We start from the raw sequence: 26,040 nt of genomic DNA, 5'->3' as shown, positions 1-26,040 counted from the left end.
TAAATCCCATTTCAGCTTAATTCCCCTTTCTCAGTTCACTTTCGAGTGCATTTGTTCTCGCATGTGTGTATGCGTGTGTGTGCCAGAGAGAACACCCGTGTGTGTGGGAGTGTGCAAATGCATGTGAAAGTGTTAAGTCTGTATATGTATATTTATCACAAAATGTGTACACATGCACATAACACACTCTCGCCTCCTGCTTCTTTTGAAATAAGAATTTGATGTACTATAAAAATAATATATTCAAAGATTCTCAGTGCAAAACATTTATGAAAACTTCTATGAATGCCAGCTAGTTCATTTTTAAGCTTTATTTACTGTACATATATGTTTGGGACCCTCTGACAACATCTGGCATGTTTGAAATTAATAGTGCACTTAAATTTCCATTTATTAATTAATTCGATGTTTTAGAAAGAAGTCTCTTACACTTACCAAGGCTGCATTTATTTGATCAAAAATACAGTAAAAACAGTAATATTGTGAACTATTATTACAATTGAAATTTAACTGTTTTCTATTTGAATATATTTTACAATGTAATTTATTCCTGTGGCTAAAGCTAAATTTTCAGCATCATTACTCCAGTCTTCAGAGTCACAGGATTCTTCAGAAATCATTATATGCCGATTGGCTGCTCACAAACCATTTATCATAATCAATGTGGAAAACTTCAAAAGAACAGCATTTATTTGAAATGGAAATCTTTTGTAACATTATAAATGTCTTTACTGTCGCTTTTTGGTCCATTTAATGCATCCTTGCTGAATAAAACTATTTATTTCTGTAGAAAATAAAATTGATTTTGAACAGTAGTTTATGATATAAACTGTATATTAACTGTAAACTGGATTATGTATAACCCACTGGTTAACAGTGTAAGGGTCAGAGGAAGGCAGGAAAAAATGATTGTGCAAAACAAAATGATACTTCTGGTGCTGGAAACCTCTGCATAAATATACATAAGGAAAAAAAAATGAACCACTTAAAAAGCCCTTTTCTTAAAAATGTTCAAAAGGTTTGAAATGAAAAGCATTGCATTCTGATTATGACATTCACACACAAATGCAGAGCAGATGTCTCCCACTACTGTAGATACACGGAAGCGCCATCTGGGACCAGAACACAGACTGAGAGTGTGTATATGTGTATATGTGTGTGTCTGGCTAATGCGTGGACAGAAGGTGCACCTGTGTAGTGCATTTTCTCAGTGTTTGTTTGCGTGTATGTTGCTTTTGACTTTGGCTGTCCCATCTGGGCTCTTCTAACACTACTAGCTGATTGTGACCACAGCGATCATTTAGTTTAGTGTCTAACATAATGCCAAAGGCAAAAGCACCCATTGTTGACACTAATCCTTTCATATTATAATGAATAATACTGAGAATTATCATTAAAAATAACTTTAATGACGTTAAACAAAAAAGGTTATCAATAATGTGGGTGAAAAACAGACTAAACAAGCAACACAGTCAACATCTGATGTCCTACTGACCTGACACTAACCTGTCTACTCCCACTACTTGTGCACATGTGTAAGTGTGTGTAGTATGTATTCTAACCATGGTAAGGAAACTGCACACCATCATTTTCATGTTTTATCTTCCTCTCTTGAACACTCGTCAAATGGTGCTGCACTGCAACTGGAGAAGGGAATTATTAACATGAGAGGAGAGAGGAAGAGGGTGAAAACATTGTGTTGAGATCATGAACATAGTGCCATTTATCCCTTTTGCACTGATATGAAACTGATACCCAGTCTGGCCCCAATCAACACATTTCTACTGAAGAAAGATTTCAGTTTAAATTTTAGACACCTTAAACAGGCTTCTCGATGGTCTTATATCAGAAACCACTAGCATCAGTGCCTGCCATGCCAATATCTCTCCTATTACAGAATAATTAATTGGGATCATAGAACTGTATTAGTGCTGCACGATAAATCGCATGCGATTGTCATGCGCATCTCGTCAGTAAAGCCGGTTCTGTGATTAGCAGTAAATCCCCATCACATGCTTTCAGATGGAGTGGCATTTCATACACAGAGCCATAGATCACTGACAAGCTACGCAATATCACGTTCATAATCGCAGATGAATCGCCTTCTATTATGAACGCATTATTGTGTAGCTTGTCAGTTTAATATGGCTCTGTGTATTAAATGCCGCTCCATCTGAAAGCACGGTGCTGGAGATTTACTACTAATCACAGAACCGGCTTTACTGAAGAGATGCGCATGACAATCGCATGCGATTTATCGTGCAGCCCTAATTTACTGCATATTTTTTTCCATGTTATATTTCATTTATTGAATGACATTTGGTTCCAATAACACTTCTTGCATGGTTTTTAAAATCAAATTTAAGTCTTTAGAAACCTGTTCTTAGTCTTTCCGTCCTGTGACGGGATGGCCTATAAAGAAGCTACAAAAGGTTACATTGAATTAAAAAAGGGTTACATCCATAATGCAGGATTTGAAATACATTCTTATTTTGAAATGTCTATGATTTGCTAATTCCAGCTACTATTTCATCTACAACATATTATAAGCAAAATAAAGTAAACATTGTCATAACTCATCAACAGTAGATCATAAACAATCTATTGGCATAAGTATGTGGTATTCATTGATTGCAAACTGCCCTGTAACCACAATCCTGCAGAATGCACAACAGTGCCAAGATTTGACTTTGAACTTGCAGTTTAATAGTTCAATTCCCCAAATTTAAGACCTCTTAAATGACTCCTGCTATATCATTTAAGACTTTTGTGGCCTTAATTTTGATAAAACTAAATTTAGGACATTTTAAGACTTTTTAAAGGAATAGTTCACCCAAAAATGAAAAGTTGTTGAAAATTCACTCAGCTCATCCAATTACGGACTCAAATTTTGGTCAGAAGGAGTGGTTTAAAACACATTAATGATGGATTTCTTTCCAACAAACATGCTTTTCCCTTCATAAGATGTTAATTGATGGACTGGAGTGGCGTGGATTATTGTGATGTTTTTATCAGCTGTTTGGACTCTCATTCTGACGGCACCCATTCACTGCAGAGGATCCATTGCTGAGCAAGTGATGTAATGCTACATTTCTCCAAATCTGTTCCAGTGAAGAAATAAACTCATATATCTCTTGGATGGCCTGAGGGTAAGTACATTTTAAATTTTGGGTGAACAATTCCTTTAAGCAGTCGTTGGGACCCTGTTTTGAACACCATATGTTTATGGATATTTTATGTTGTACCATAGTCATTTATGTCTTTGATCGGCTCTCAGGTCAGTAGAAATGTAGGCTGTTTTTTTAAGATGACTGCTACAGTATCACAGATCCCACAGCCGAGACCAGACTCCGGTATCAGCACCATTTCAGTGTAAAAGGCACATTCATATGTACATGTGATGCTCACCTGCATCGACATCATTCGGCCAGCCGCTGGACTGGGAGCTGGTGCCGGCTGGAGAACGACTGTAGAACACGTCATCGACAGGACTCTCCATCTCACTGTCATCTATAGACTTACGCTTATTAGAGCTACAGAGAGAGACAGAGAGACCAAGACAGGGGTTAATCAATATCCCTGTGACAGATTCCTGTAGACAGATAGAGAGAAAAACAGAAAAAGTGCAGAAATACAGAAGATTGTGACAGACCTCCGAGGAAGACTGGCGTACAGCTCCACCTCAGACCTACAGAGCAAGAAGAACAACAGACAAAGGGGAAACAGAAGGAAGGACAAAAAGGAGAGCAAGACAGATCAAATTTCCACTGAAGAGAGACTGAAACAGGCATGAAGAGCAGGCTATGGGTGTATGTGTGTTCACCTTGTGGATGGAGGAGAGGCAAGTGAACGTCTGCTGAGTGCTACTTGGTTGATATTGTAGTAACCGGGACTTTCCAGATCCGCAAGAGAGAAATTAGGACCTGATGCTGTTGCAACAGGGGCTGCGGAAGAGACAAACATGTTGAAGTTTGAACTTCGGAAAAAACTACGAAACTCTTAGACTGATTAAGAAACAGTAACCTAACAAATCAGAATATCAAATTAGCAATTTGAGTCAGCCATAATAACTTCAGTGAGCGGGTGAGTCCTCTGTTTGATTTAGTCTTTTTACCAACCTGTTCCACTGATTCATTAATAAGAATTCAACAATTAAGCGATTTGATCATTAATTGGGCAAAGCAAAAACATTTTTTTTTGTTTTTTTTTTTGTTTTTTTGCAGTGTGCTGTTCATTTAAGAAAACACTAGCATGTGTTACAGTACTTACTCTGAGACACTCGTACCAGCTCGGCTACGTTCCACACCCCTGAAGTCACAAAGCAGTCCTGAAAACTCAGATGTCCTGCAGAAACAAATTCACATTCCTCACCCAACTGATATCTGGGCTCTGTGATAAGAGACCAGTACCACATGCACCCAGCATCAAAATCGAACGCGTAATTTATACAAAGACAATCATAACAAGTATCTTGTGTTTCAGACAGTTAATTGTAGTCTAAAACCCTTGCTTGTGTGATTGCTGTACTCAAGTAGGAGGTCAGTAAGATTTTTCTTTTTCTTTTTTAAAAAGAAATTAATATTCACCATGGATGCATTAAATTAATCAAAAATGACAGAAAAAACGTATAATATTACAAAAGAATTCTACTTAAAATAATATGCTGTTCTTTCTGAACTTCCTATTCATTAAAGAATAATGTTTTCAACATTGATAATAATAAGAAATGTTTCTTGAACAGCAAATCAGCATATTAAACTGATTTCTGAAGGATCATGTGACACTGAAGACTGGAGTAATGATGCTGAAAATTCAGCTTTGCATCACAGGAATAAATTACATTTGAAAATACATACAAACAGAAAACATTTATTTTTAATTGTAATATTATTTTTTAAAAACATCTTACAGACTTTGAACTTTTGCATGGTATTACAGTGTATAAGTCCGTGTGCTATTTCTCACCGTTTGGTGGGGGTTTGATGTCCGACTCTCCTTGTTGATTGGAATTGTCTGATTGCCCAGATTCTGCATTGAGAAACAGAGAAAAGATGCATATAAATGGCAGAAAACGGCTCTTTTTCAATTACTACTGTTGGAATTGGATTGTTCAGTGATGTTTAGGCACTTGGATACAACAACACTGCGAGCAGATATTGTCGAGCCGTGTGAACACGAGAGAGAGAGAGAATGAGAAACGAGTGTCTGAGTACATATGCATGAAAGTGTGCGTTATCAGCACAGTTTATGGCAGGCTGCGTGTGCATGTGTGTTTGTGGAGGTGTTTATCGGGCGGCTGTAGGTGATAAGGGAACACACTGGCTCATGCCAGCATGATTTGATAGAGTGTGTAGAGATTAGGACAAATACACTCGCACAAACAAAAGAACAGCAGTCTGAACAGAGGAGAAAGAGCAAGACGGTTTCTTTTTTCTCTACATTTAGCGTGTTGTCTCCATCTCTCTCTCTCTCTCTTGCTTTCTCTTTCTCTTTTTCTGGAGTCCTGGCAGCCATTTTAGTCTTTGGCAGCCATCTTAGTATTGGCGGTGCACACACATTCCTGCTAGCTGATGACACACACACACACACACACACACACACACACACATAAACATAGGCCTAAACCCATGAACAAGGCTGGAAAATGTGTACAGTAGGTTGTGTTTCACATGGCATACAGCATCCCAAGTCCTGTTTGAGCTCACCGATGCTCAGACTGAGAGTAAAAGCGCTGCCACAAAGAGTCCATAAGTCATTCAGTCTCAATGAGTGTTGGAGATTTTCCGCGAGATGAGCAACAGCTACCATTTGAATTCGAAAGAAGCCCAGGCTGGTGTTACTCTTTCAAAAGCATCAAATATTTGTCATTTTCAATTATCAATATTTAAAAAAAAGAGCAGCTGGGATGTTCTTCAAAATTTCACCTTTTGTGTTCCATGTAGGGAAGAAAGTTGTACATGTTTGTAAGCAAATAATGACAGAACTTGTGAACTTTGTGATCTTTTGATCACATATAAATGGCAGTGTCAAAAGTTACATATACATACACAGATTGGTGCAGACTGTAAACACTGTAACTGATTTCACCAACACACAAATTACCAAAAACATATTCATACTATATGTATTGTTCATCTAGAGCAGCTTCATGCTCCTATTGTTTCTGAAGGGGCATCGCTACCAGTCCTGACTCTCCAAGTGTGCTCTAGTAGGTGAGAAAAGACAACCAAAAGGGGAAAATACTATTTTAACTACTTCTGTAATGTGTTAGGTCATTAAAACCCCCAACCTTACTTTATTATTACAAATAAAAATAACTTTTTTTCTATTTGAACATTTTAAAATGTAATTTATTCCTGTGACCAAAGCTGAATTTTCAGCATCATTACTCCAGTCTTCAGTGTCACATGATCCTTCAGAAATCATTCTAATATGATGATTTGCTCAAGAAACATTTCTGATTATTATCAATGTTGAAAACATTATTACATAATACATTTGATTATGTGATTAAAAAAAATTCAGGATTCTCTGAAAAATAGAAAGTTCAAAAGAACAGCATTTATTTGAAATGGAAATCTTTTGTCAAATTATTACTTCTTAATAAAAGTATTCATTTCTTTTAAAAAATAATTATTGACCCCACTGTGTGTATAATTTTCTTTTTGCAAAAATTTTTAATTTTTGTTTCTGTTATTTTAGGTAAAATGTTATCTTGATATGCTTTTAGAATAGAATAGAATATAAACTACTAAATATACTGTAGAAACTTCGTGAAAAGCTCTATACAAATAAAGTTGAATAGAATAGAATAGAATACAATAGAATAGAACTTACATTTTGAACAGTAATGTAAAACAAGCAAATGTGCTACTAAATTTCATAGGCAGTTATTCTCATGCATTTTCATTTCATAGACATTTTGTTCCATAGAAAAAGTTACTTGTTTAGAGCGACATGAGAATTTTTCATTTTCACAGACAGAATAACCTTTAGAAGGTGAGACTTCAGTGTCACCCAAAAACGGCGAACTACAGTGAACATTATTTACTCACTCTCATGTCAGTCTAAGCATGTCATCTCTTTGACTTCCCATCTTATGTATTTTTTATTTGAAAATATTTTTTTCTAAATGAGCTGCTTATTAATTTTATAAAAGTGGGCCATTTAAATCATAACTCTTCTCAAATCATAATGACAGCTTTGTGTGAGGAGTAGTGTTCTTTTCTTTTAAAATTATGTTCTTCTCAACAATTTTATTCACTCACAGTCTTTCCATCCGCTGCAGCTGTCAAATTAAATTTGGTGCACGTTGCATCAAGTTTAATGATTATGAGCGAGTAGATGTCCATACACGTTCTTATTATTATAATGTATAATGACTTTAGGTGCGTGTATGCTTGTGCCTATAAAACGGATCTCTCTGCATCTTTCAAACACTCTTTTTCTGACCCAAACAGATGTTAAACCCCATACAGCCTCTTTTTCATCGCCCCCTCCCTCCGTCCCCGTTTATCAGCATGCAGTTGGGTTTCGCTTAAGAGGTTTAGCATTATGTTGCTAAACATTCTGACCTTTTTTTAATCCATAATGCTCTTAAAGTGTTCCAAAGCGCCCTAATCCCCTCTGCCTTCTCACTCCGCGGCTCTCCGCACTCATTTATCAGCCAATAGTCATCATTCTCCGGCTTTCTTTCGGCTCTAATTATTTATTTCTCATCCTGAGCTCAGTGTCACGATGATGAGAAATATCTCATAGCTGGAGGACATTCGTATACGTGCGGTACTGCGCTGTTACGGATCCTCGAGAGTTACAGTCAGCCGAGACAAACATCTGTCTGCACTTACACATGAAGAGCTTTGGGGAGCAGCTCAGCGAACGTAAACTCATCTGTGAGGTTATTTCATTAAAAGCAAGCTGTTTTTCAATGTGCATTTGTTTGTACATTTTTCTATGTATGCATGTGTAAGTCTGTGTATGAAGGAGCAGGTGTGTGAGAGCGGTTTCGGCACAGCCTGTCACCCATCTGTGTGCCCGTCTGCAGCCAGAGTGTGCCAACACACACACACACACACACACACACACAGAGAATGGAGAGAGACACATGCACAGGCAGAGAGACAAGAGAAGAGAGCAGAAAAAATAAAGATGCATCTTTCACACATAAATCCAAGCGTCTCCATCAGTGTGCTGACATAAATAGCTTTAACACACACTCACACCAGCGTGCGACACCCTGGCTAAAGACGACGCGATTTGGGCTCTTTACAGGCTTTTGATTAGATGGGCACATCAAATCTCAAAGGAACCCCAGGAGGACCCTCGTCCACAAAGAAAGAAAGAAAGAAAGAACGAAAGAAAGAAAAAGAAGTTGGAATAATAATTACTGTGTAACTCAAATCACTACAGAATAGGGATGTTATGTTCATTTCGGTTATTTTTCCTAACAGACAATCGACGCTCGTTAACCAATTATTAACCGTTAACCGACAAGATTATTTAAAATTAGAATTGAATTAAATTAGAAAGGATAAGTGTCTGCGTCCCGTTGAAAATACTAACATTTGCTTCCCGGGGATGGCTAGATACTATACCTGAAATGAAATCAAGAAAAACCTAGACAAACATGACACAAAATGTACTTCAATCTTTTCTCTTGGAGTCTTCCTCATGTAGTTTCTCTACATTTTTAATAGAGATAAATGCAAATGATATAAAATAGTACTATGTTCAATTGTATTTACAGATAAAATACAACACATTTCATAAAATACCTTGCAGGTTAAAAGTTTAAAAAGGCTAAATATTTTCTGAATAAATGAGCAAAATCTTTATAATTTATGAAAAAAAAATAATAATAAAATAAATATATATATATATATATATATATATATATATATATATATAATAACGAATAAATAGGCCTATAAGAGAAATATATATTTAGTTAAATAATAAATTAAGAAAATGAAAGAAAAACTGTGCAACAAGTAGCCTAGTATGCAGAGTTTCAGTTCAGAGTTTTTGTGCTGCGCAAAAAGGAAACAGACGGCAGAAGGCGGCATCCTATTTTTCTTTAGGCTTATTTTACAAAACCACAAAGATTTTTTTTCATTGCGAACGTACACAAATAATGGCAAACAATACCTTGACAATGCAGCCTGTTCATTATAATAACAAAATACAGTCAGTCAAACATATGGGGAGAAACACACTGCTCAGTTTAAATATGTAGTCAAATCTGTGCCGTGAAGTGTTATTAACCGTACCGCCGGGACGTTATGCAAAACATTTTGTTTTACGTGAATATTGGAACTAGGGACGTGCGGGTCTAGTCGACTAGTCGACTAAACGGTACAGCTCCTACTAGTCGACACTGAAAACAATAGTCGATTACACGACAAAAAAAAAAAAAAACTTGATTTTATCATTCAAATTACCGTCATTTTAACATTGCATTTAAAACATTTTAAATAACAAGTTAAAATAAAACGTTTGAAAAATAATACATTATTTTAAAAAGTTTATCTGGGCGGAAACTACATTTTAACCTTTAGACCTCACATGCATTTTCTTCGTGTCAGTTGCGGCGAGTTCAAAGATGACCATGCGAAAGACGAGAAAGCGTGGGATTATTTTGAATTAGAAGGAAACGGAAAAGTTTTGTTTTGTGAACTTCGGCTCGAAAGGAGTAACAGCACAATCATAGGCGGAGTTTCACTTTTATGCGTGGGAGGGCGCCCACTGGCAGACGAGCCACGAGCACTTTTTTATATGTTCTACATATATGTTTATATGTTCAACATATATGTTGATGTATTTACGTAACACATATTCTACATAAAAATTTTTTATTTAGAATGAACAATAACTGCTGTACAAAGAGTAAAAAAAAATAAAAAATAAAAAATAAAACATACCTAATGCAGAAAAGCCGCCTCTTTTTCCGAATTGCATAGATGACCACTATCTTTCTTTCATCTCTTCTGATAAATTTTCAGTCAAATCATTTTCTGTGTGCTAGATCAGAGCTAGAGCCCTGCATTTCAGCACGGGCCCCACGGGCCCCGACTTTTTTACGCCCCTCGGGCTGGGCTTCGGGACAATTTTAACATCATAGTTCAGATGCGGGCAGGGCCTCGGACTTGTTTTAGGCTTCTCCTTATTTTTATATTTTAGACATCTATCAATTAGTGATGAAAAAATATTGCCGCGCTGGTGGAAACAACACGAGACCGTGCTGCCTAGACTGTCAAGAGCAGCTCGACGGTGTTTAGTGTCCAGCGTTCAAATGCACGCAATAGGCTTAAGCTTGCCACAAAGCATCTGCAAAAGTAATTACCATAAATGCGTCAGGGGGAAACAGTAAGGAGATATTTGAATTATTTACTAATAAACTAGTGTTTTCTGAGTCGGTGTCGCAAGGATGAAGTTGTCGATCCTGACTCGCCATCTCTTCATTAGACGCGCCTTTAGAGAGAAGTGCATCTTTACGAATTATGATCATAATGAAAGAGTTTTTGTTTTTGTTAAGTAGTAATTTAAAGCTTTCTATAGATATATTTATCACGTCTGTGACGCATGTATTTGCTGAGTTTCGGTTCATATTTGTGAAGCGCTCTTGTTCAAGACGATACGGCAGAAAGCGCATCATGTTTGATTTCTTTATTTTATAAAAGCACGTTTTGTTGATATTGTGAGTGCACACAAATAAAAGTAGACCCTTTACAGTTACGAATGATGTATTACTCTTACCTTTATGAGCAAAAATGACGGCGTATCCACTGAAAACAAATGCAAGTGATCGCGCTGGCATCTCTAAGTCCTGCAAAGCGCGCTTCAGCTTCCACTCTCTGCGCAAACTATTGGATACAGCGCACATTTATCTAGGTTTAACATTTAAACATTGTTATATGCTTGAACTGTTTTATAACTATAGATTATTTATATTTTAGTCAAGTCCTGATGATTTGAGAAGGCTAAATTGATCAAGCATATGCTCACTGTCTGCTGCTGGCCGCTTGGTCATTACTTTAAATGCATAACGTTAATTAGGCTATGTGAGTACTGCTCATGTCTGAAAATAATATATAAAAAACTAAATTATTTTACATAAAAACATTAGGCTATAGCTTATATTTATTTATTAAATTTTTAAATTAATGTAAAAACTCAAATGAATTGTAAAACTGAAAGTACTTTTTTTAAATTGTGTTCAGCACGGTGGGCTGCATTTGAATTTGTGACGGGCCGCTTGCTTTTCGTTATCTCTGCGTGCCTGCGACTTCAGTTCCTGCCGAGCGTGTTTTTTAAAATGCAGGAATTTTATTGTTAATCACCTCAGGTCCCGTCTTTCACCAGACCACGTTGATAATTTCACTGAACAAACAAGGCATGGTCTGAGTAAGTAAAATGGGCATTGTTGTATTTTGTTTTTAGACGATATAGCCTACACGAAGTATGTTTTTAAAAGCCATTTTAATGCTATTTCTTGATAAACCTTCCTATTGTTTTTGACTTGTTTTAATATGTTGGCTAACGCTATATGATTTCTGTCAGGCTATTGATTGATATTCCATTGTTCTGCATTTCCCCAGCTGATTTGAATAAATAAGCTATGCTTTGGCCGACATTGAGTGTATACTCTTCTTTTATTTCTTTTTAACGACCGCCTAAAATGAAATGATGATAACGCGAGGCAAGTGTGCAGTAAGCGCAATTCATTGAGGGATTTGACAGTGTGATTCATAGATTAAGTATTTCAAATATAGGCTATTATATATGCTACACGCACGCACAGAGGTTTTTTTTCTAACCATCTTTAGGGGGTTTCTTGCTTTTAGACTAGTCGACTAGTCGGATACAAAACTTTCGTTTAAACGTCAGTCAAATTAGTTGTCGCACACATCCCTAATTGGAACGCGAGTGAAGTAGGCTACATAATAAATAATTTTTTGGCATTCAAATAGATCGCAAATACAGAAACATTTCTTTAGGGGGTTTCTTGCTTTTAGACTAGTCGACTAGTCGGATACAAAACTTTCGTTTAAACGTCAGTCAAATTAGTTGTCGCACACATCCCTAATTGGAACGCGAGTGAAGTAGGCTACATAATAAATAATTTTTTGGCATTCAAATAGATCGCAAATACGGAAACATTTGATTTTGTGTGGAATGAGAGACCCAACGTTGGTTTCAGTTTCGTTTTAGCCTAAATGTATTTGTTTTGGCTTGTCGTTTATATTGCTTTAGCTTCTTTAATTCTTGTTCTTTTCTAAATACTGTTATTTGAACGGATTTGTTGAGGAGTGAGGGGAACTAAAATAGCCTAGCTATGTTTACAGTGTTTATTATAATGTTTGTAAACATTTCACGTCGGCATTAGGCCTATTTCGGAATGAAATAATAAAACTCGACTTATACGCGACTTGTGTTTTTTTTCCTCTAAAAAACAAAACAAAATTATACTCGTAGCGTATTTTAACCATGCAGCAAACCTTTTTAAATATTTTGATAAATTACTGAAAAACTAAATAAATAAATGACTTTTTAAACCGTGTAACTGATTGTATTAATCGGGCAAAATTCTTACGGTCGGTTAACGGTTAACCAGTTAAAATGAACATCCCTACTACAGAAGTGAAAATAATCACCTAGAGATAGATAATAATTTGTTAAAAAAATTGAAATGAGAAAATAAAGATTCCAGTACATTTTGCACTATTTTGTTCTATTTTACTCTTTCTTTTGCATTCTTTTTTTTTAAACTAAGAAAAAAAAATCAAGGAAAGAAAATGAATGAAAGAAAAATGTTTGCATAAAGTCAATTACACACTCTCCAACTGTTTTGATCAGTATTTTTTCTTTCTTTTTTTTACTACTTCTACTACTAATAATACTTCTTTTCTCAGCAAGGATACAGTAAATTGATTTTAAAAAATGACAGTAAACAGATAATTTTACAAAAATAAATAAATGCTGTTATTTTGAACTTTATATTCAAAAAGGAATCCTGAAAAAACGTTTCCACAAAACTGTTTCTGTTTCTCAAGCATCAGATCAGCATATTAGAATGATTTCTGAAGGCTCATGTGACACTGAAGACTGGAGTAATGATGCTGAAAATTCAGCTTTGCATCACAGGAATAAATTATATTTTAAAACATATTCAAATAGAAAACAGTTATTTTTAATTGTAATAATATTTTGGAGTATTATCGTTATTAAAAAAATTTGAGCAAATAAACTGGAGGCAGGAGGTATTATTTAATAAAACAAATAAAAATCTTACAGACCCAAAAACGTTTGTAACAAAATCATACTTTCTTCATTTTATATCAATACTAACAATAGATTATTGTGACATTAGACTGGTGAAAATTAGATTTATTTGCAATATATATATACACAATACTGAGCCACTGAGTGGAGGAGAATTCTTAATTTCTATGAAATTATGTAAAAACCTGCAATAATGCAAAAAAGAAGACATAACTTTCCTTATGCTAAATACAATTTTGCATTATTTTCTTTTGCACTGTTTTTGACCTGGACATGATTTTGGGAGGTTTACCCATCACAGGATTTTTAAGTCTATTCTCATTCTGCCCAGTAGGGGGCTCCTCGGGGAAGTGAGGAAGTCAGTCATATAAACCCACAGCAAAAAGCCCTAGAGCTTTCGAGACAGCAGGTGATGCGATTTGGGCCATTTCAGGGCAGTCACAGGTGTGCAATTTCACATCAACAAACATCAACTTTCAGTGTCAATAAAAATAAACACAGTTTGTTGACACTTGTGGTTTGATCGCTGTGGTTGTCTTTCCCCACAGTACAAGCACAAGTCCAATAAATGATAGTCATAAACACACTCTTATGCAATGCAAACAGAGAATTGTGCTGATAACGCTCCTCAGACTTACTATATAATGCTAAATCTGGCCAGATAGAGCAGGATGTGCATCCATTTGTGTGTATGTGTGTGAGTGTGTGTCCTAGACAGGATGCGACTGTTAAACAGGCTTCACAATTGTTCACTGTGTGAAGGGCTACACAGGATACCAGGTATAAAACACACTCACACACACATTGGCATTTTAACCTGTATTACAACATTCAGAGCATATTTATCAACTATTTGTAGTGTATGATAACAGTTTGCATCATAAACTTCCAAGTTTGTACATAAAAATCTTGGTTGGTTTTAATGCTGCTTTCTGAGTCAATCTTTGCTATTAGTATTGCACACTCAAAGTTCGTGATTTGAACAAATGCCTACCCCTAAGTATAATGGTGTGTTCCCTTCAGACGCAAAGCGAATATGCGCATTGCGTCACTCGCTTTAGATTACTCGCAAGATGTTTTTCATGTCACTTGCACGAATAAAAACATAACGTGACCAACCATGGTGGAGATAACTACAATCGCTGTTTTGTACCTGTTGTCAAAAAGTCTCAAATACGATGGAAAGCCAAACGCCGACGTGTCTGGGTTCACAGCACCTTCCAGAGGAGGATGAGTAACGTTAGGATCCTGCATTAATGTGTTACATTTTACTACTGTATATATACACTGAAATTACTATTATTTTTATTATTGATAGCAGCATCTCTGTAGCCATGCTAATAAAATGCAACTACCACTACAACTGATTTTAATTGTTTTCTATGCTCCAGACCTATATAATAACAGACGGCTACAATAATGCTCTCTTCCATTGTCTGATTCAACTGGACGTGTCAAGAAGCTCTTCGCTGATTGCTGAGAACGCGTCATGCTAATTTTGCGCTCGAGTTGAAATTTTTGAAATTGCTTGGAAGACGCAATTGAGGCGAATATAGTACGTTTGCGGCAAACGCGTCGCACATTTCGCGTCATTCGCGTTGCCCGGCGCGAATTCACCTCTATTCGCATCTTTGCGTTGACTTTGTATGTAATCTACTCACGAGAATAATTACATTTGCGTCTGTTGTGAACACACCATTACACTTCAAACCTGAAGGACAGACCTGAGTCATATTGTCAAAATACCAAAATACCCTTAGCATTTGAATATTCTAGAATCTGTAAGATTTATATTTATTTTTCTTTTTGAAAGAAGTTTCTTTTGCTCACCAAGGCTGCATTTATTTGATCAAAAATACAGTAAATACTGTAAAATACTATTAAAATAAAAATAACCTTTTCAATTCGAATATATTGTAAAATGTAATTTATTCCTGTGATGTAATGCTGAATTTTCTGCATCATTACTTTATTATTCAGTGATCATTGACAAATCATTCTAATATGCTGATTTGCTGCTCAAGAAACATTTCTTTTTATTATAAATGTTAAAAACTGTTGTTGCTTAATATTTTTGTATAAACTACTTTTTCAGGATTCATCAATGAATAAAAAGCAAAAAACAGCATTTATCTGATCTTTTGATCAATTTAATGCATCCTTGATTAATAAAACTATTAATTAAAAAAAAATCTTACTGAGCCCAAACTTTTCAATACTAACAACACCCTATCATCATAGCGGTGAGTTTTGCACAGGCCAGCACTCTTGATCGTCAGAAAAATGTACAGATCTTTTTGGACAGTGCCACAGAGATCCACCGAACTGATCATGTGATATAAAAACGCCACTTTGTGCCACAGAAAGAGAAAGAAAGTGATAGAAAGAGAAAGAGCCCGAAGGAGGTCTGGGAACAGAAGGTTCTGCCAAAAAAGCCGGGAGAGAGAATCAGGAGGGGGAAGGCAGACAGGATCTGTTGCCAGGGAAAGTGAAGAGAAGAGAGGAGTACACAACATACATCTAGACAAAGAGAACAGAGCGAACAGACAACTAATAGAGGAGAAGAACAAACAGAATAACAGACAGAAGACACACGCTGATACATGAACACACATACACTTTGACCTCCAGTCACAGAGCGAGAAACCTAACATGCTTGCATGTGGAAGGTAGGGGTTCCTTTTCCAGCCAATCACAGAGCTGGAAACCGACTGCACGGGCCAATGGCATATGGGGGTTCCGATCCAAACCCCGCCCCCTGAGCTGCTTGCCTTGCTGTTCTTTGTGCATTGTGTAGTTGGAGCACACAGATGCTCAATGATGTCATGAGTGTGTGTGGTGCAGTGGGTCGGACAGTCATCTGAGGTTACGGAGGGTTAGTGAACTGTCAATCGTGACAGCTGGACAAGGGAAGAAACTTTTACACATGCATACACAGGCCTCGCATGAGTTTATCCACTAGAAACTGGGGCGAAATGCATGCATGTGTGTGTTTATGCGCTTAGCGCTATGATCCTTTAGTGCTACCGCAATAAATAACCTCAGAACATGATTAGAGGATCCAATAAGCTTTTCCCAAAATCCTCCGTAGTCCTAAAAACAAGCAAACATCTGAGCATAAATGTACACAAACACAACAAACATCTCGACGAAGAAGTGCAGACACAGGTCAGAGTCTAAAGACCAGCTGTTCTGTGCTGACCTGAGCTCAGTGTGTGTGTGTGTGTGTGCGGTTTGGCTTTTATCTTATTAAATGAGATAAGGAGCTTGTCCCGTCTAGATTCTCGCTGTTTATCTGATCCGGGACCTTCTCTTCTCAGATGCTGTCTGACACGAGGCAGCCGGTCTGAGGAACGTGGAATAGGACAGTCCCAGGCTTCAGCGGAGGCCTATGGAGCCATAGGAGCCCTACATGCTAAATTAAATTTTGTCCTAAAGAGAATGTGAGTAGTGTTCACCTGTGCAAAGCATGGTACCACAATGCTAGAATGTATTTGGGTGATTGCACAGGCATTGCCATTTTTTTGGTTAAACTGATAATCACCAATTATTTCCCTCCAAAACTATAAATCGCAATTATTAAAAATGATTGTTCACATTTAAGAATTTTTTTTTAACATTTCATCAGAATTACTGCACAGTTGCCAGGTTGGAAAGATTCATTAAAGCACTAAGAAAATGCATGCATTTAAGATTTAAACTCTTGACATCTGGCAACCCCAATCATAATGCAAGACAAAATAAAAAATAAAAATAATAATAATTTCCAGGATTAATAACCTGCAGGCCAATATTGCAGACAATGTTCCTTAACACTTTCCCCACCATTGACAGTATTTTCTGGCTATTTTCTTACGTTTTCATTGGTGTACGGTAGGAGGTGCCATTACCCATCTTCTGAAAGTATTGAACGTCTGGATCAAAAAAGCGAAGAAGTAAAAACAAGCAATCACGTATGTAAGCTGATGCATACGTAAAATAATGCAATCATCAAGCATTAAACAGCATGTAAATCAAACTGCCTAACGTTCCCGAATGAAATGTCGACCCTGAAAGTGGTATAGGACTGTACAAGCTTTGGATGTGTTGATGGAAGCAATCGACTCCATCTATGATTTGATCATCATTCTGAATCTGATCTTTACAAAAACTATAATATGATGACTATAATATTATGGAATCACTATATTTAACAACAAAAAATCCCTAAGAACTGATTGGATCATGAAAAGTGGTGGGATGGAAGGGGTTAAACATTAGGTCTTTTCTGAATAGGAGCAAATTATTGCAATTTGATGAAAGATACGAAGATTGCAAACACCGCAAATAATGTCCAAAGATCATTCTGCATGAGCGACTGATATTTACGAGCCGCAGAGTGATCATAAAACAGCAAACTGTTATTGTTTGAAAATCTGTCACAAACAGAGGCACTACAAGGCTGATGTGAGAATGGGGGTTCGAGATGCGGAGAAATAAAGAGAATGAGAGAGAAAGAGCCATGAAGGTTTCTCTAGTGGAACTGCAAGTGACTGCATCTGTTTGGCAGCAGCTCAGAAAAGTCTAGTGTTTCAGCCTCCACACACACAGAGAGAAAAAGCTCAGAGAGAGCTAGTGTTTCAGGCCTCGGCCTCAGGGACTGCTATTCCAGGCTAGTTTATGAAAAACAGCTTTATGTGGAAAAAAGGGGAAACGTTGGAAGAGGGAGAAAGAGAGAGAGAGAGAGAGGCTGAATTAGAGGGAGTCTGCAGTTAGAAACAAAAGCCACGTACACACTGCAAAGTTTTGGTGTGATAACCATATTTAAAAGCGGGAGTGAATCGCGAAAGTTCCCAGTATGTGTGTGTGTTGGATGCAAAAAAAAAAATTCTAGCCCATGATAGCTGACAAAGTGATCGCACAATGAACGCTGATGCCAGGGGTTTTACCTGGTGGGATTTGCAGCAGAATTTGGGATTGAGTCAAGACCAACACATTCATTTCAGCCATTTGCATCACATCAATAGTAAGGAGACACAGAATATTTATTTTTCTATTTATAATTTGTGCGTTTTCCTCTCCCTCTCCCCCCAGAAGCGAGCAGGAAGTGAGGTTCATGTTTAATGTGAGGAATAGAGGAGGAGACATCTGCTCTGTCCAGAAACAGGCCACAGATGCATCAACTCTGTGACTCTCGGGCCAGTAGAGCACAGCTGGGAGGCAGGTGCTGTCTATCATCTGGCATAAAGCGAATCATAATAACCTCAAATGAACCGGCTCTATTCCCGCCCTTAGCAGCCCTCAGGGTTGAGCAGGACAGACCGCCTCTCAGAAACACCTACAAGCCCAGATGTCATGCACTGCCAGTGCTATATATCACTACACATCGCTTTCCAGAGCATGACGACTTCTGAAGAACGATCATCAGAAACAGAGTGCAGGCAACGTGTAGTTTACTTTTAGTAGGTTTTGTACTTAGATTTGTATGTTTTTCATAGTGTTTCAAAAGAATTGTCATTCCAAACCTCTAAGTCTAGGATTGTTTGAAAAAAAAAGGTCTCAGTGTTTTTGTTTACATACAAAACAATCAATCAAAATTTGATTCAAAGCTTTTGTGACTGTATGGACTTTTTTTGTAAAGAAATGTATACTCTAATTCAGCAAGGATGTATTAAATTAAACTTTCTATTCATCAAATAAAACTGAAGAAAAAAAAATGCATCACAGTTTTAAAAAAAAATAAATAAATTTAAGCAGCCATTTCAACATTGATAATACTAAGAAATGTTTCTTGAGCATTAAATCAGCATATTGGAGACTGGATGCTGAAAATCCAGCTTTGTATCACATGAATAAATTACACTTTACAATCTATTCAAATAGAAAACAGCTATTTTAAATTGTAATAATATTTCACAATATTTCTCTTTTTACTGTATTTTTAGTCAAATAAATGCAGCCTTGGTGAGCAGAAGAGACTTCTTTGAAAAACATTTAAAAAAAATAGTACTGACCTCAAGCTTTTCAATGTATGAATGAATACTTTTTTACAGATGAGGTCACTATAAACTACATTTAAAAAAAATCTCCTTTTAATAGCTTACAGATTTGTAACAACATGAAGGTGCAGATAATGACAAAACTTTCATTGTTTTGGATTAACTATTCGTTTAATGCTGCCAGAGTTCAGTTGTATTTCTTCATTTGATCTGATCTATGCGATTCGATTTCTTTTCAGCTACTAGTAGCAGCAGTCCAACCTTTCGGCTCGCAACACCAGATGCAGCTCAGACATCTAAACATTTGCTTAGTGATTTAGTTTTCTGTTTTAGTTGGGTGGTTTTCACCTCACTGGCAGCGAGCGCACATACCCTGCGGCCGAGACGCTGGGTTTTCCCTCGTTTTCTTCCTCTCCTTTTCCATCCGCTGTTCTTTTCATGGACTAGTATTTTTGTCGGCCACACCGACATCTGCAGATTCTCACAGAGAGCACAGGAATTCTGTCACACTCGCTGTTGCAGAAAAACGTCCCACTCGCTTCCCCCTTTTCATCAGGGGTGTCGACAGAGAGAGAGGGGGAGGGATTGAAGATGGAATGAGAGGGGAAAAAAGAGATAATTGCAGGAAAGTGGGATTATTAGGCCATCAGTATCCTTTCAGACCGAAACTGCCAGATAAGTGAAATCAGATGGAGAGACAGAGAGCAACACAGGGTCTGTCTGAGGCTCGGGAGAGGTTGTGATGGTCAAGTGTCCAGCTTGTTTATTGGCTCGTCTTATTATTGTCATATTGTTGGGTGTCCTTCCTTGTCCGTTTATTGCGACGCCACCATTCAAAAGTGTCTGTAAGAGTCTGTAAGATTTTTTTTATGTTTTTGAAAGAAGTCTCTTCTGCTCAGCAAGGCTGCTTTTATTTGATCAAAAATACAATAATATTGTTAAATATTTTTACAATTTAAAATAACTTTTTTATTTGAATATATTTTAAATTGTAATTTATTCCTATGACGCAAAGCTAAATTTTCAGTATCATTCCGTTTCATTCAAAATGACATTTAAAATTTCTCCATTGAAAAAGCAACTGTGTTCAGGTCTGAAACAACATGAGGATGAGTTTTGGTTGAACAACTCCTGTAAATACAGCCACTATTAGACTCTGAATGACTTGTTAAAATGATAGATTCCATCATTTTGGAAAAGCTGAAATTTTGAGTAGTCTGGGAGTGTGAGGTTACTTTAGATTTAGGTACGGGACTGTTAGAAAATGTGCTCTGGCATGTGTTTAGCTGGCCGGCAAGGATTCATAATTTTCTCATTAGCTTTGAGTTGAGGTAATTACATTCTTCAAGTTAATTACTCCATTCGACATCTCTGCTGAATAAAAGGACAGAAAGTTCTAGAACAAAGTGACCCTGAGTTCTGGAATCTCGAAACTCTGAGTTCTCTGGTTCTCCGATCAGAGCAGCTGGGACCCATTAACACATTTAGTACTGAATTGCACTCAATTTCTCCTACACGTCTTTCTCTTTACCTCACTAATGTTTCAAGAGTCTCTGGGGACCCTGGGATGGCTGGGACAGACAAAAACTCACAGATTTCCACTTCTTTTACACCATTCTCCCTTTCATTTTGCTCAGACACACTGCATATGGGGTCAGGCTGAATCTATGAGTGTTTTTGGGCTTTATCCCTGCAGACAGTCAGTCACTCAATCTAATACTTTATGGCTTGTAGCCGTTGATCTGCTGTAGGTTTAGCTATAAAATATCGTAATACCCTGCAGTCACAGACACACTGCTATAAAACACACTTTGAGGGGAGGTGCGTGTGATTACGAAACTTATTCCTAAATGCTAGTCCACCGGCGTATAAGAGCCTTATAGCTCTAGAAGGGATAAATATATGGAGAAAATTACACAAATATGCTTTAAATACTACAAACTCACCCACATGTAGACACAGAAATCAGCAGACTACATGTGTGTGTTGCGTCCAGGAGTGTTATTGCACATAGTCGCATCAAATCAGATTCTAGGGTGAATAGTGCAATTGTTTTATTTGCAGATAAACTATCTACAATAGAACATGGCAAGCCTGCTAATCTCTTTAGGAAAATCGCTTTAGGGTGCAAATCGCCTTTGCTGAAATATGGTACGTACAACGGCCACAAGAAAATATTAGGCACTTAACACTTAACTTGCATATCAAGAGGCACTTATTTTAAATCTAGTGCTTGCATTTTCATTTTTTAATTGGCACGGCTTTTATTTAAAATTTAAGGTCAGTAAGATTATTTTTTGAAAGAAATATATACTTTTGAGCAAGGACACATTAAACTGATCAAAAGTAGTTGACAGTAAAGACATTCATGACGTTAACAGAAATATACTTGATTTTCAAAAAGACAAGTTCTTTGGACGTATTCATCAAAGAACCCTGAAAGAAAATGTATCATGGTTTCTGCAAAAAATACTAAGCATATTGATATTAAAGATAAAATGATTTCTGAAGGATCATGTGACACTGAAGACTGGAGTAATGATGCTAAAAATTCAGCTTTGCTTCACTGGAATAAATTAAACTTAATTTTAAATATAATCAAATGGAAAACAGCTATTTTAAATTGTAATAATATTTTGCAATATCACTGTTTTACTGTATTTCTGATCAAATAAATGAAGCCTTGGTGAGCAGAAGAGACTTTCAAAAGCATTAAAAAATCTTCCCAACTGCAAACTTTTGAATGGCAGTTTATGGTGCCTGAGGAAATATATTTAGTGAGTAAGAAACAAGGAAGAAATTGTTGTAGAAATGTTTATTTGTATGTTCTGTGTATACTGTAAGCACACAAGTTTTTGAATAAACTCTCTCTCTCTCCAAATATTTCTGGGCAGTAATAGAGCTTCCATTGTTTGAGACAAGAAGAAGCAGGAACCCTATACTCACTGACCTGAATGTGACGTGTGTGTGTGTGTGTGTGATTGAGAGCAAGAGAATGTGTCTGTGCAGACAGCTCCTCATAATGCACTTCCTCCAGACTCTTTGATGACCCATCACACACACACACAGAAATATTTCACAGTCTATGTGTCAGTGCCCTGATCCTGTAGCCGTGTTTGAGTGTCTTGCCTTAATAGACTGGTCACACTTGCTTACTACTGCTAGAGAATAACTTTAATGTGGGTTCTGCCTCATAGTCCTGTGGCTGACATGCCTTAATGATACTTTCTCTTCAATGAAACATTCACTGAAAGTGGCATGAGAGTAGCGAGGCAAACCAAAACATTAGAGCCTATCTTTCTTTGAGAACAATGTGGTATTGAGGAGTAAATAAATAGCTAAGTAATGACACTACTAACTTAAATACTAATATGGAAGCTTCTTTCCACCAAGGTATTCTGAGTTTACATTTCAAAATTCTAACTTTTTTCTTACTATACTGAATTTTTCCCCCCACTTTTTTCTGAATTTAGGTTCCCACACATATGAATATAAATGAATACAGGAGGATGAGAATAGACAGTTCTCTGGAACTCACATATCTAATGTCTTCTTCAGCCAACTCTCTCTCTCTTTCTAGTTATGGTTATATTATTGCAGTGTGAGTAGACAAATGAAAACATTTGTCTGCCAATAGCAAGACCACAGAAGTCTCTCAACATGTCCAAATCTCACACTCCTTCATTTCTTTTCATGTTTCATCTTTGATGAACACACTCTTACAAAGCAGCAGACAGACGTCTCATGGTCCCCCCCACCACACACACACACTTGTTTCTCACACCGCAACACTCTTTATCACTCACTCATACACATTAGGCATATTAGTGCATACTAAAACTATGATGAGCTTAAAAACATATTCAGAAGTAAATTAAACTAAAACTAAATTAGACTAACAACTAAAAACTAATAAAATAATACACAATAAATCTGTTTTCTTCAACCATCATCATTACATGACATCAGGTCAGATCCCACCTGTAGATGGCGATATAGTATGCCACGCAGGTTAATTCTGACATGCACTGAAAATATGAATGTTTTAACACAAAAAATGGAACAAAATAACTCTGACTACTCCAGAGTCTAAAGAAATCGTTTCTTCTAGCTTTTGTATTTTACTTTATATATATATATATAAAAATTCAATGAAAATAAAATAAAATCGAAATGTGGCCATGAAATAAAATACAATTTATAACTAATAATACCTTTCTGAAACATAGAAGTTAAACTGAAACGGTACTAAAATAATGCTAAAAATTTACATAGAACATTTGCACGCAAGTACGCAAACATTGCAAGTGTCTAATGTGTTCTTGCATGATTATGGCAGTAACAAATCTCAGTACTCAAATTAGTTATCTAATGAAATGTTCATAACTTCATAAAGCAAACTAGCCATAAAAGATGGTGCTAATGAATTTACACTACCGTTATCGTGCCCCTTGTGGCAACTTTAGGAATGCAACACAACAACACATGTATAAATGCAGTTTGACATTTCAGAACATGTGCAATCAAGCTTTTTTAATTTGTGTTCACATCCATGTCTTTACACCTGTAAAACCCCTAAATCATCTTGTTTTTCACTAGCCACAATCAATTCTTGACTGACACTTTTATAAACAGACACACACACACACACACACACCTGACTGATCTCACTGATCTCTCACGGCTCACTAAGCATCTTTACTGATGACACGTTACAGGACCACAGCTCAAATCAGCACTCCTGCAGCCATACCAGTGATTTTTTAGGTTATTTTTGATGTTTGATTGCTGATCTGGGTCTGCAGGGTCCTGGTTCTGAAATGGGTGTGAGATTGTGTACGTCCGCGTGAGGTCAAAAGGTTACAGGGTGTTTAGTCCCTTAATGGAGGATTTAGCTACATAACTCAAATCTCAATCAATCGGAGCTCAACCTAAATAACATCCTAACACAGTTAGGTAAGACCGAATCGCAACACACACACATACACACAGTTTGTGTGATTGTGGTGGAGTCTATCATTTGGGAGGATTGAGAGGATATACAGAAAAAATAACAGGGGGCATGTTGTCACTTTTAAAACACACACGCAGCTTAAATCTAGTGCCAAACCACTGGCACTAAGCTGAGACACACTGTGCAATTATGGCAGTGTGTGTGTGTGGGGGTGGGGTGGGGGGTCTTGTCTAGTGGAGGCCCTTGAGAAATCTGTTTTCAATTTGAGCCGCAACATATTACAAACACACATTAAAACGAGAGAGAACGCAGAGACTAGATAGAGATACGGATGTTCTACATCAAGCCAAAATACACACGAGTCCCTGAAGAAATTAAACAAATCAATATTCCTCACAATGATAAATGAACAAAGACAGAACAAAACATTAAAAAGGGTGTGTGAGAGAAAGAGATATTTTGAATTATTAATAATAACCCTGTGTATTAAACTTCTGAAAACACATTTCATTCCATTGACAAAAATAGTTTTTATGTTTCATTTCTCTTTTATAACTAACAGTAATGCTGGGTAGGAAGAAACAATATCGTCAACATTATAGAAAGTAATTTTTCCAATAACATTTCCCATATAAAATATCTTTAATATTTCCAATATGAAATAAAATACATCGCTGCCTATATAGTTTAGAAAGGGGGTCCTTTGGTCACATCGTGGCATCAAAAAGTTTGAGAACTTCATACTAGGGCTGAACGATTTTGGAAAATAATCTAATTGCGATTTTTTTTACCAATATTGCGATTGCGATTTAATATGCAATTATTTTTTTTAAAGCTCTTTATGTTCTGTATTATTCAACAAAGACAAGCTATAAATCATTGTATAGTATGACCAACACACTATTAGATAGATTAAACATAAATGTTCTTTTCTGTAGGCCAGGCCTATATGTTACGATGAAATTAGGTGATGCATAAATTGATATGAATTACATTTTTATTTAACAACTACAATCACAGTACATTGACTGATTTGTTGAACTTCCAACCTTGTAAGCATGTAATAATTATGTTTAAATAAGCCTGGTGTAAACATTAATATGAAAGTCAGTAACAAATCACACAAATTAAAAGTAGATTGCAGAAATATAAAAACAAATCTGTTGCTTTACCACACTACTTTAGGTAATTCAAAGTCACTGTAATAAACATATGTAAACATGTGCACTGCACTTTTTAAACACTGACTGTTAACTTTAGAGCAGTGGTTTTCAAACTTTTTTGGTCGCGCCCCCCTTTAAACCTATAAAAAAAATCTGCCCCTCTTTCCCGAATCCCCATCCCACCTCAGACTACCAAATAATTTCACTAAACATTATGAAAAATGTATACTTTTTTAATTTAAAAAACCTACAGGGAAAAAAACACCTGCATCACTTGAAACATTGAAAAATAGCATAGAGAGTAATAGCATTCTCTCGTTGTAATTTATTTATTTTTTGTGGGTTTCATGCTGTCCGCTAAGGTATAGGACACACACAGGCTTTCCTCCTCACCAACGACATTAAACACCATGTCTACACCAGACGCGAGTGGCAAAATACAGTAGAACTAGGGCTGGGTATCGTTCAAAGATTTTCGATATCGATACCGATACCTTGACTTCGATACTGGTTCCTGAACGATACTTTTTTCGATACCAATTTTATGAAATCTATTTGAACAAGATTACATTATCTAAAAAAAAAAAACTTTGGTTTTATTTTTTCAGCTTGTTGATGTTTAATACAGACTCAAAGCCACTGCACAAAGGAACAAAATGTAACA

At 36.5% G+C, this 26,040-nt stretch overlaps 1 protein-coding gene across 11 annotated transcripts in view; it reads right to left on the bottom strand.

Moving 5' to 3' along the window:
* LOC107569528 (nuclear factor 1 X-type-like) overlaps nt 1-26,040 on the bottom strand; it is a 90,573-nt gene that overhangs the window by 12,449 nt on the left and 52,084 nt on the right. For 8 of the 11 annotated variants that reach the window (XM_016255640.1, XM_016255644.1, XM_016255638.1 and 5 more), the window contains 6 exons: nt 4,966-5,028; nt 4,270-4,344; nt 3,824-3,944; nt 3,653-3,688; nt 3,409-3,533; nt 1,563-1,643 (listed from right to left, as the gene is read on the bottom strand). In XM_016255640.1, the coding sequence (XP_016111126.1) occupies nt 1,563-1,643; nt 3,409-3,533; nt 3,653-3,688; nt 3,824-3,944; nt 4,270-4,344; nt 4,966-5,028 (501 nt within the window). The remainder of the gene's footprint in view (nt 1-1,562; nt 1,644-3,408; nt 3,534-3,652; nt 3,689-3,823; nt 3,945-4,269; nt 4,345-4,965; nt 5,029-26,040) is intronic. The other 3 variants (XM_016255647.1, XM_016255639.1, XM_016255648.1) reach the window with 1 other exon arrangement.

The sequence above is a fragment of the Sinocyclocheilus grahami genome, unplaced genomic scaffold (assembly GCF_001515645.1).
Source record: "Sinocyclocheilus grahami isolate Dianchi unplaced genomic scaffold, SAMN03320097.WGS_v1.1 scaffold1354.1, whole genome shotgun sequence".
In the NCBI taxonomy this organism is placed as follows: Eukaryota; Metazoa; Chordata; class Actinopteri; order Cypriniformes; family Cyprinidae; genus Sinocyclocheilus; species Sinocyclocheilus grahami.
Note: the sequence above shows the minus strand (reverse complement) of the source record. Positions and strands in the feature narration are given on the sequence as shown.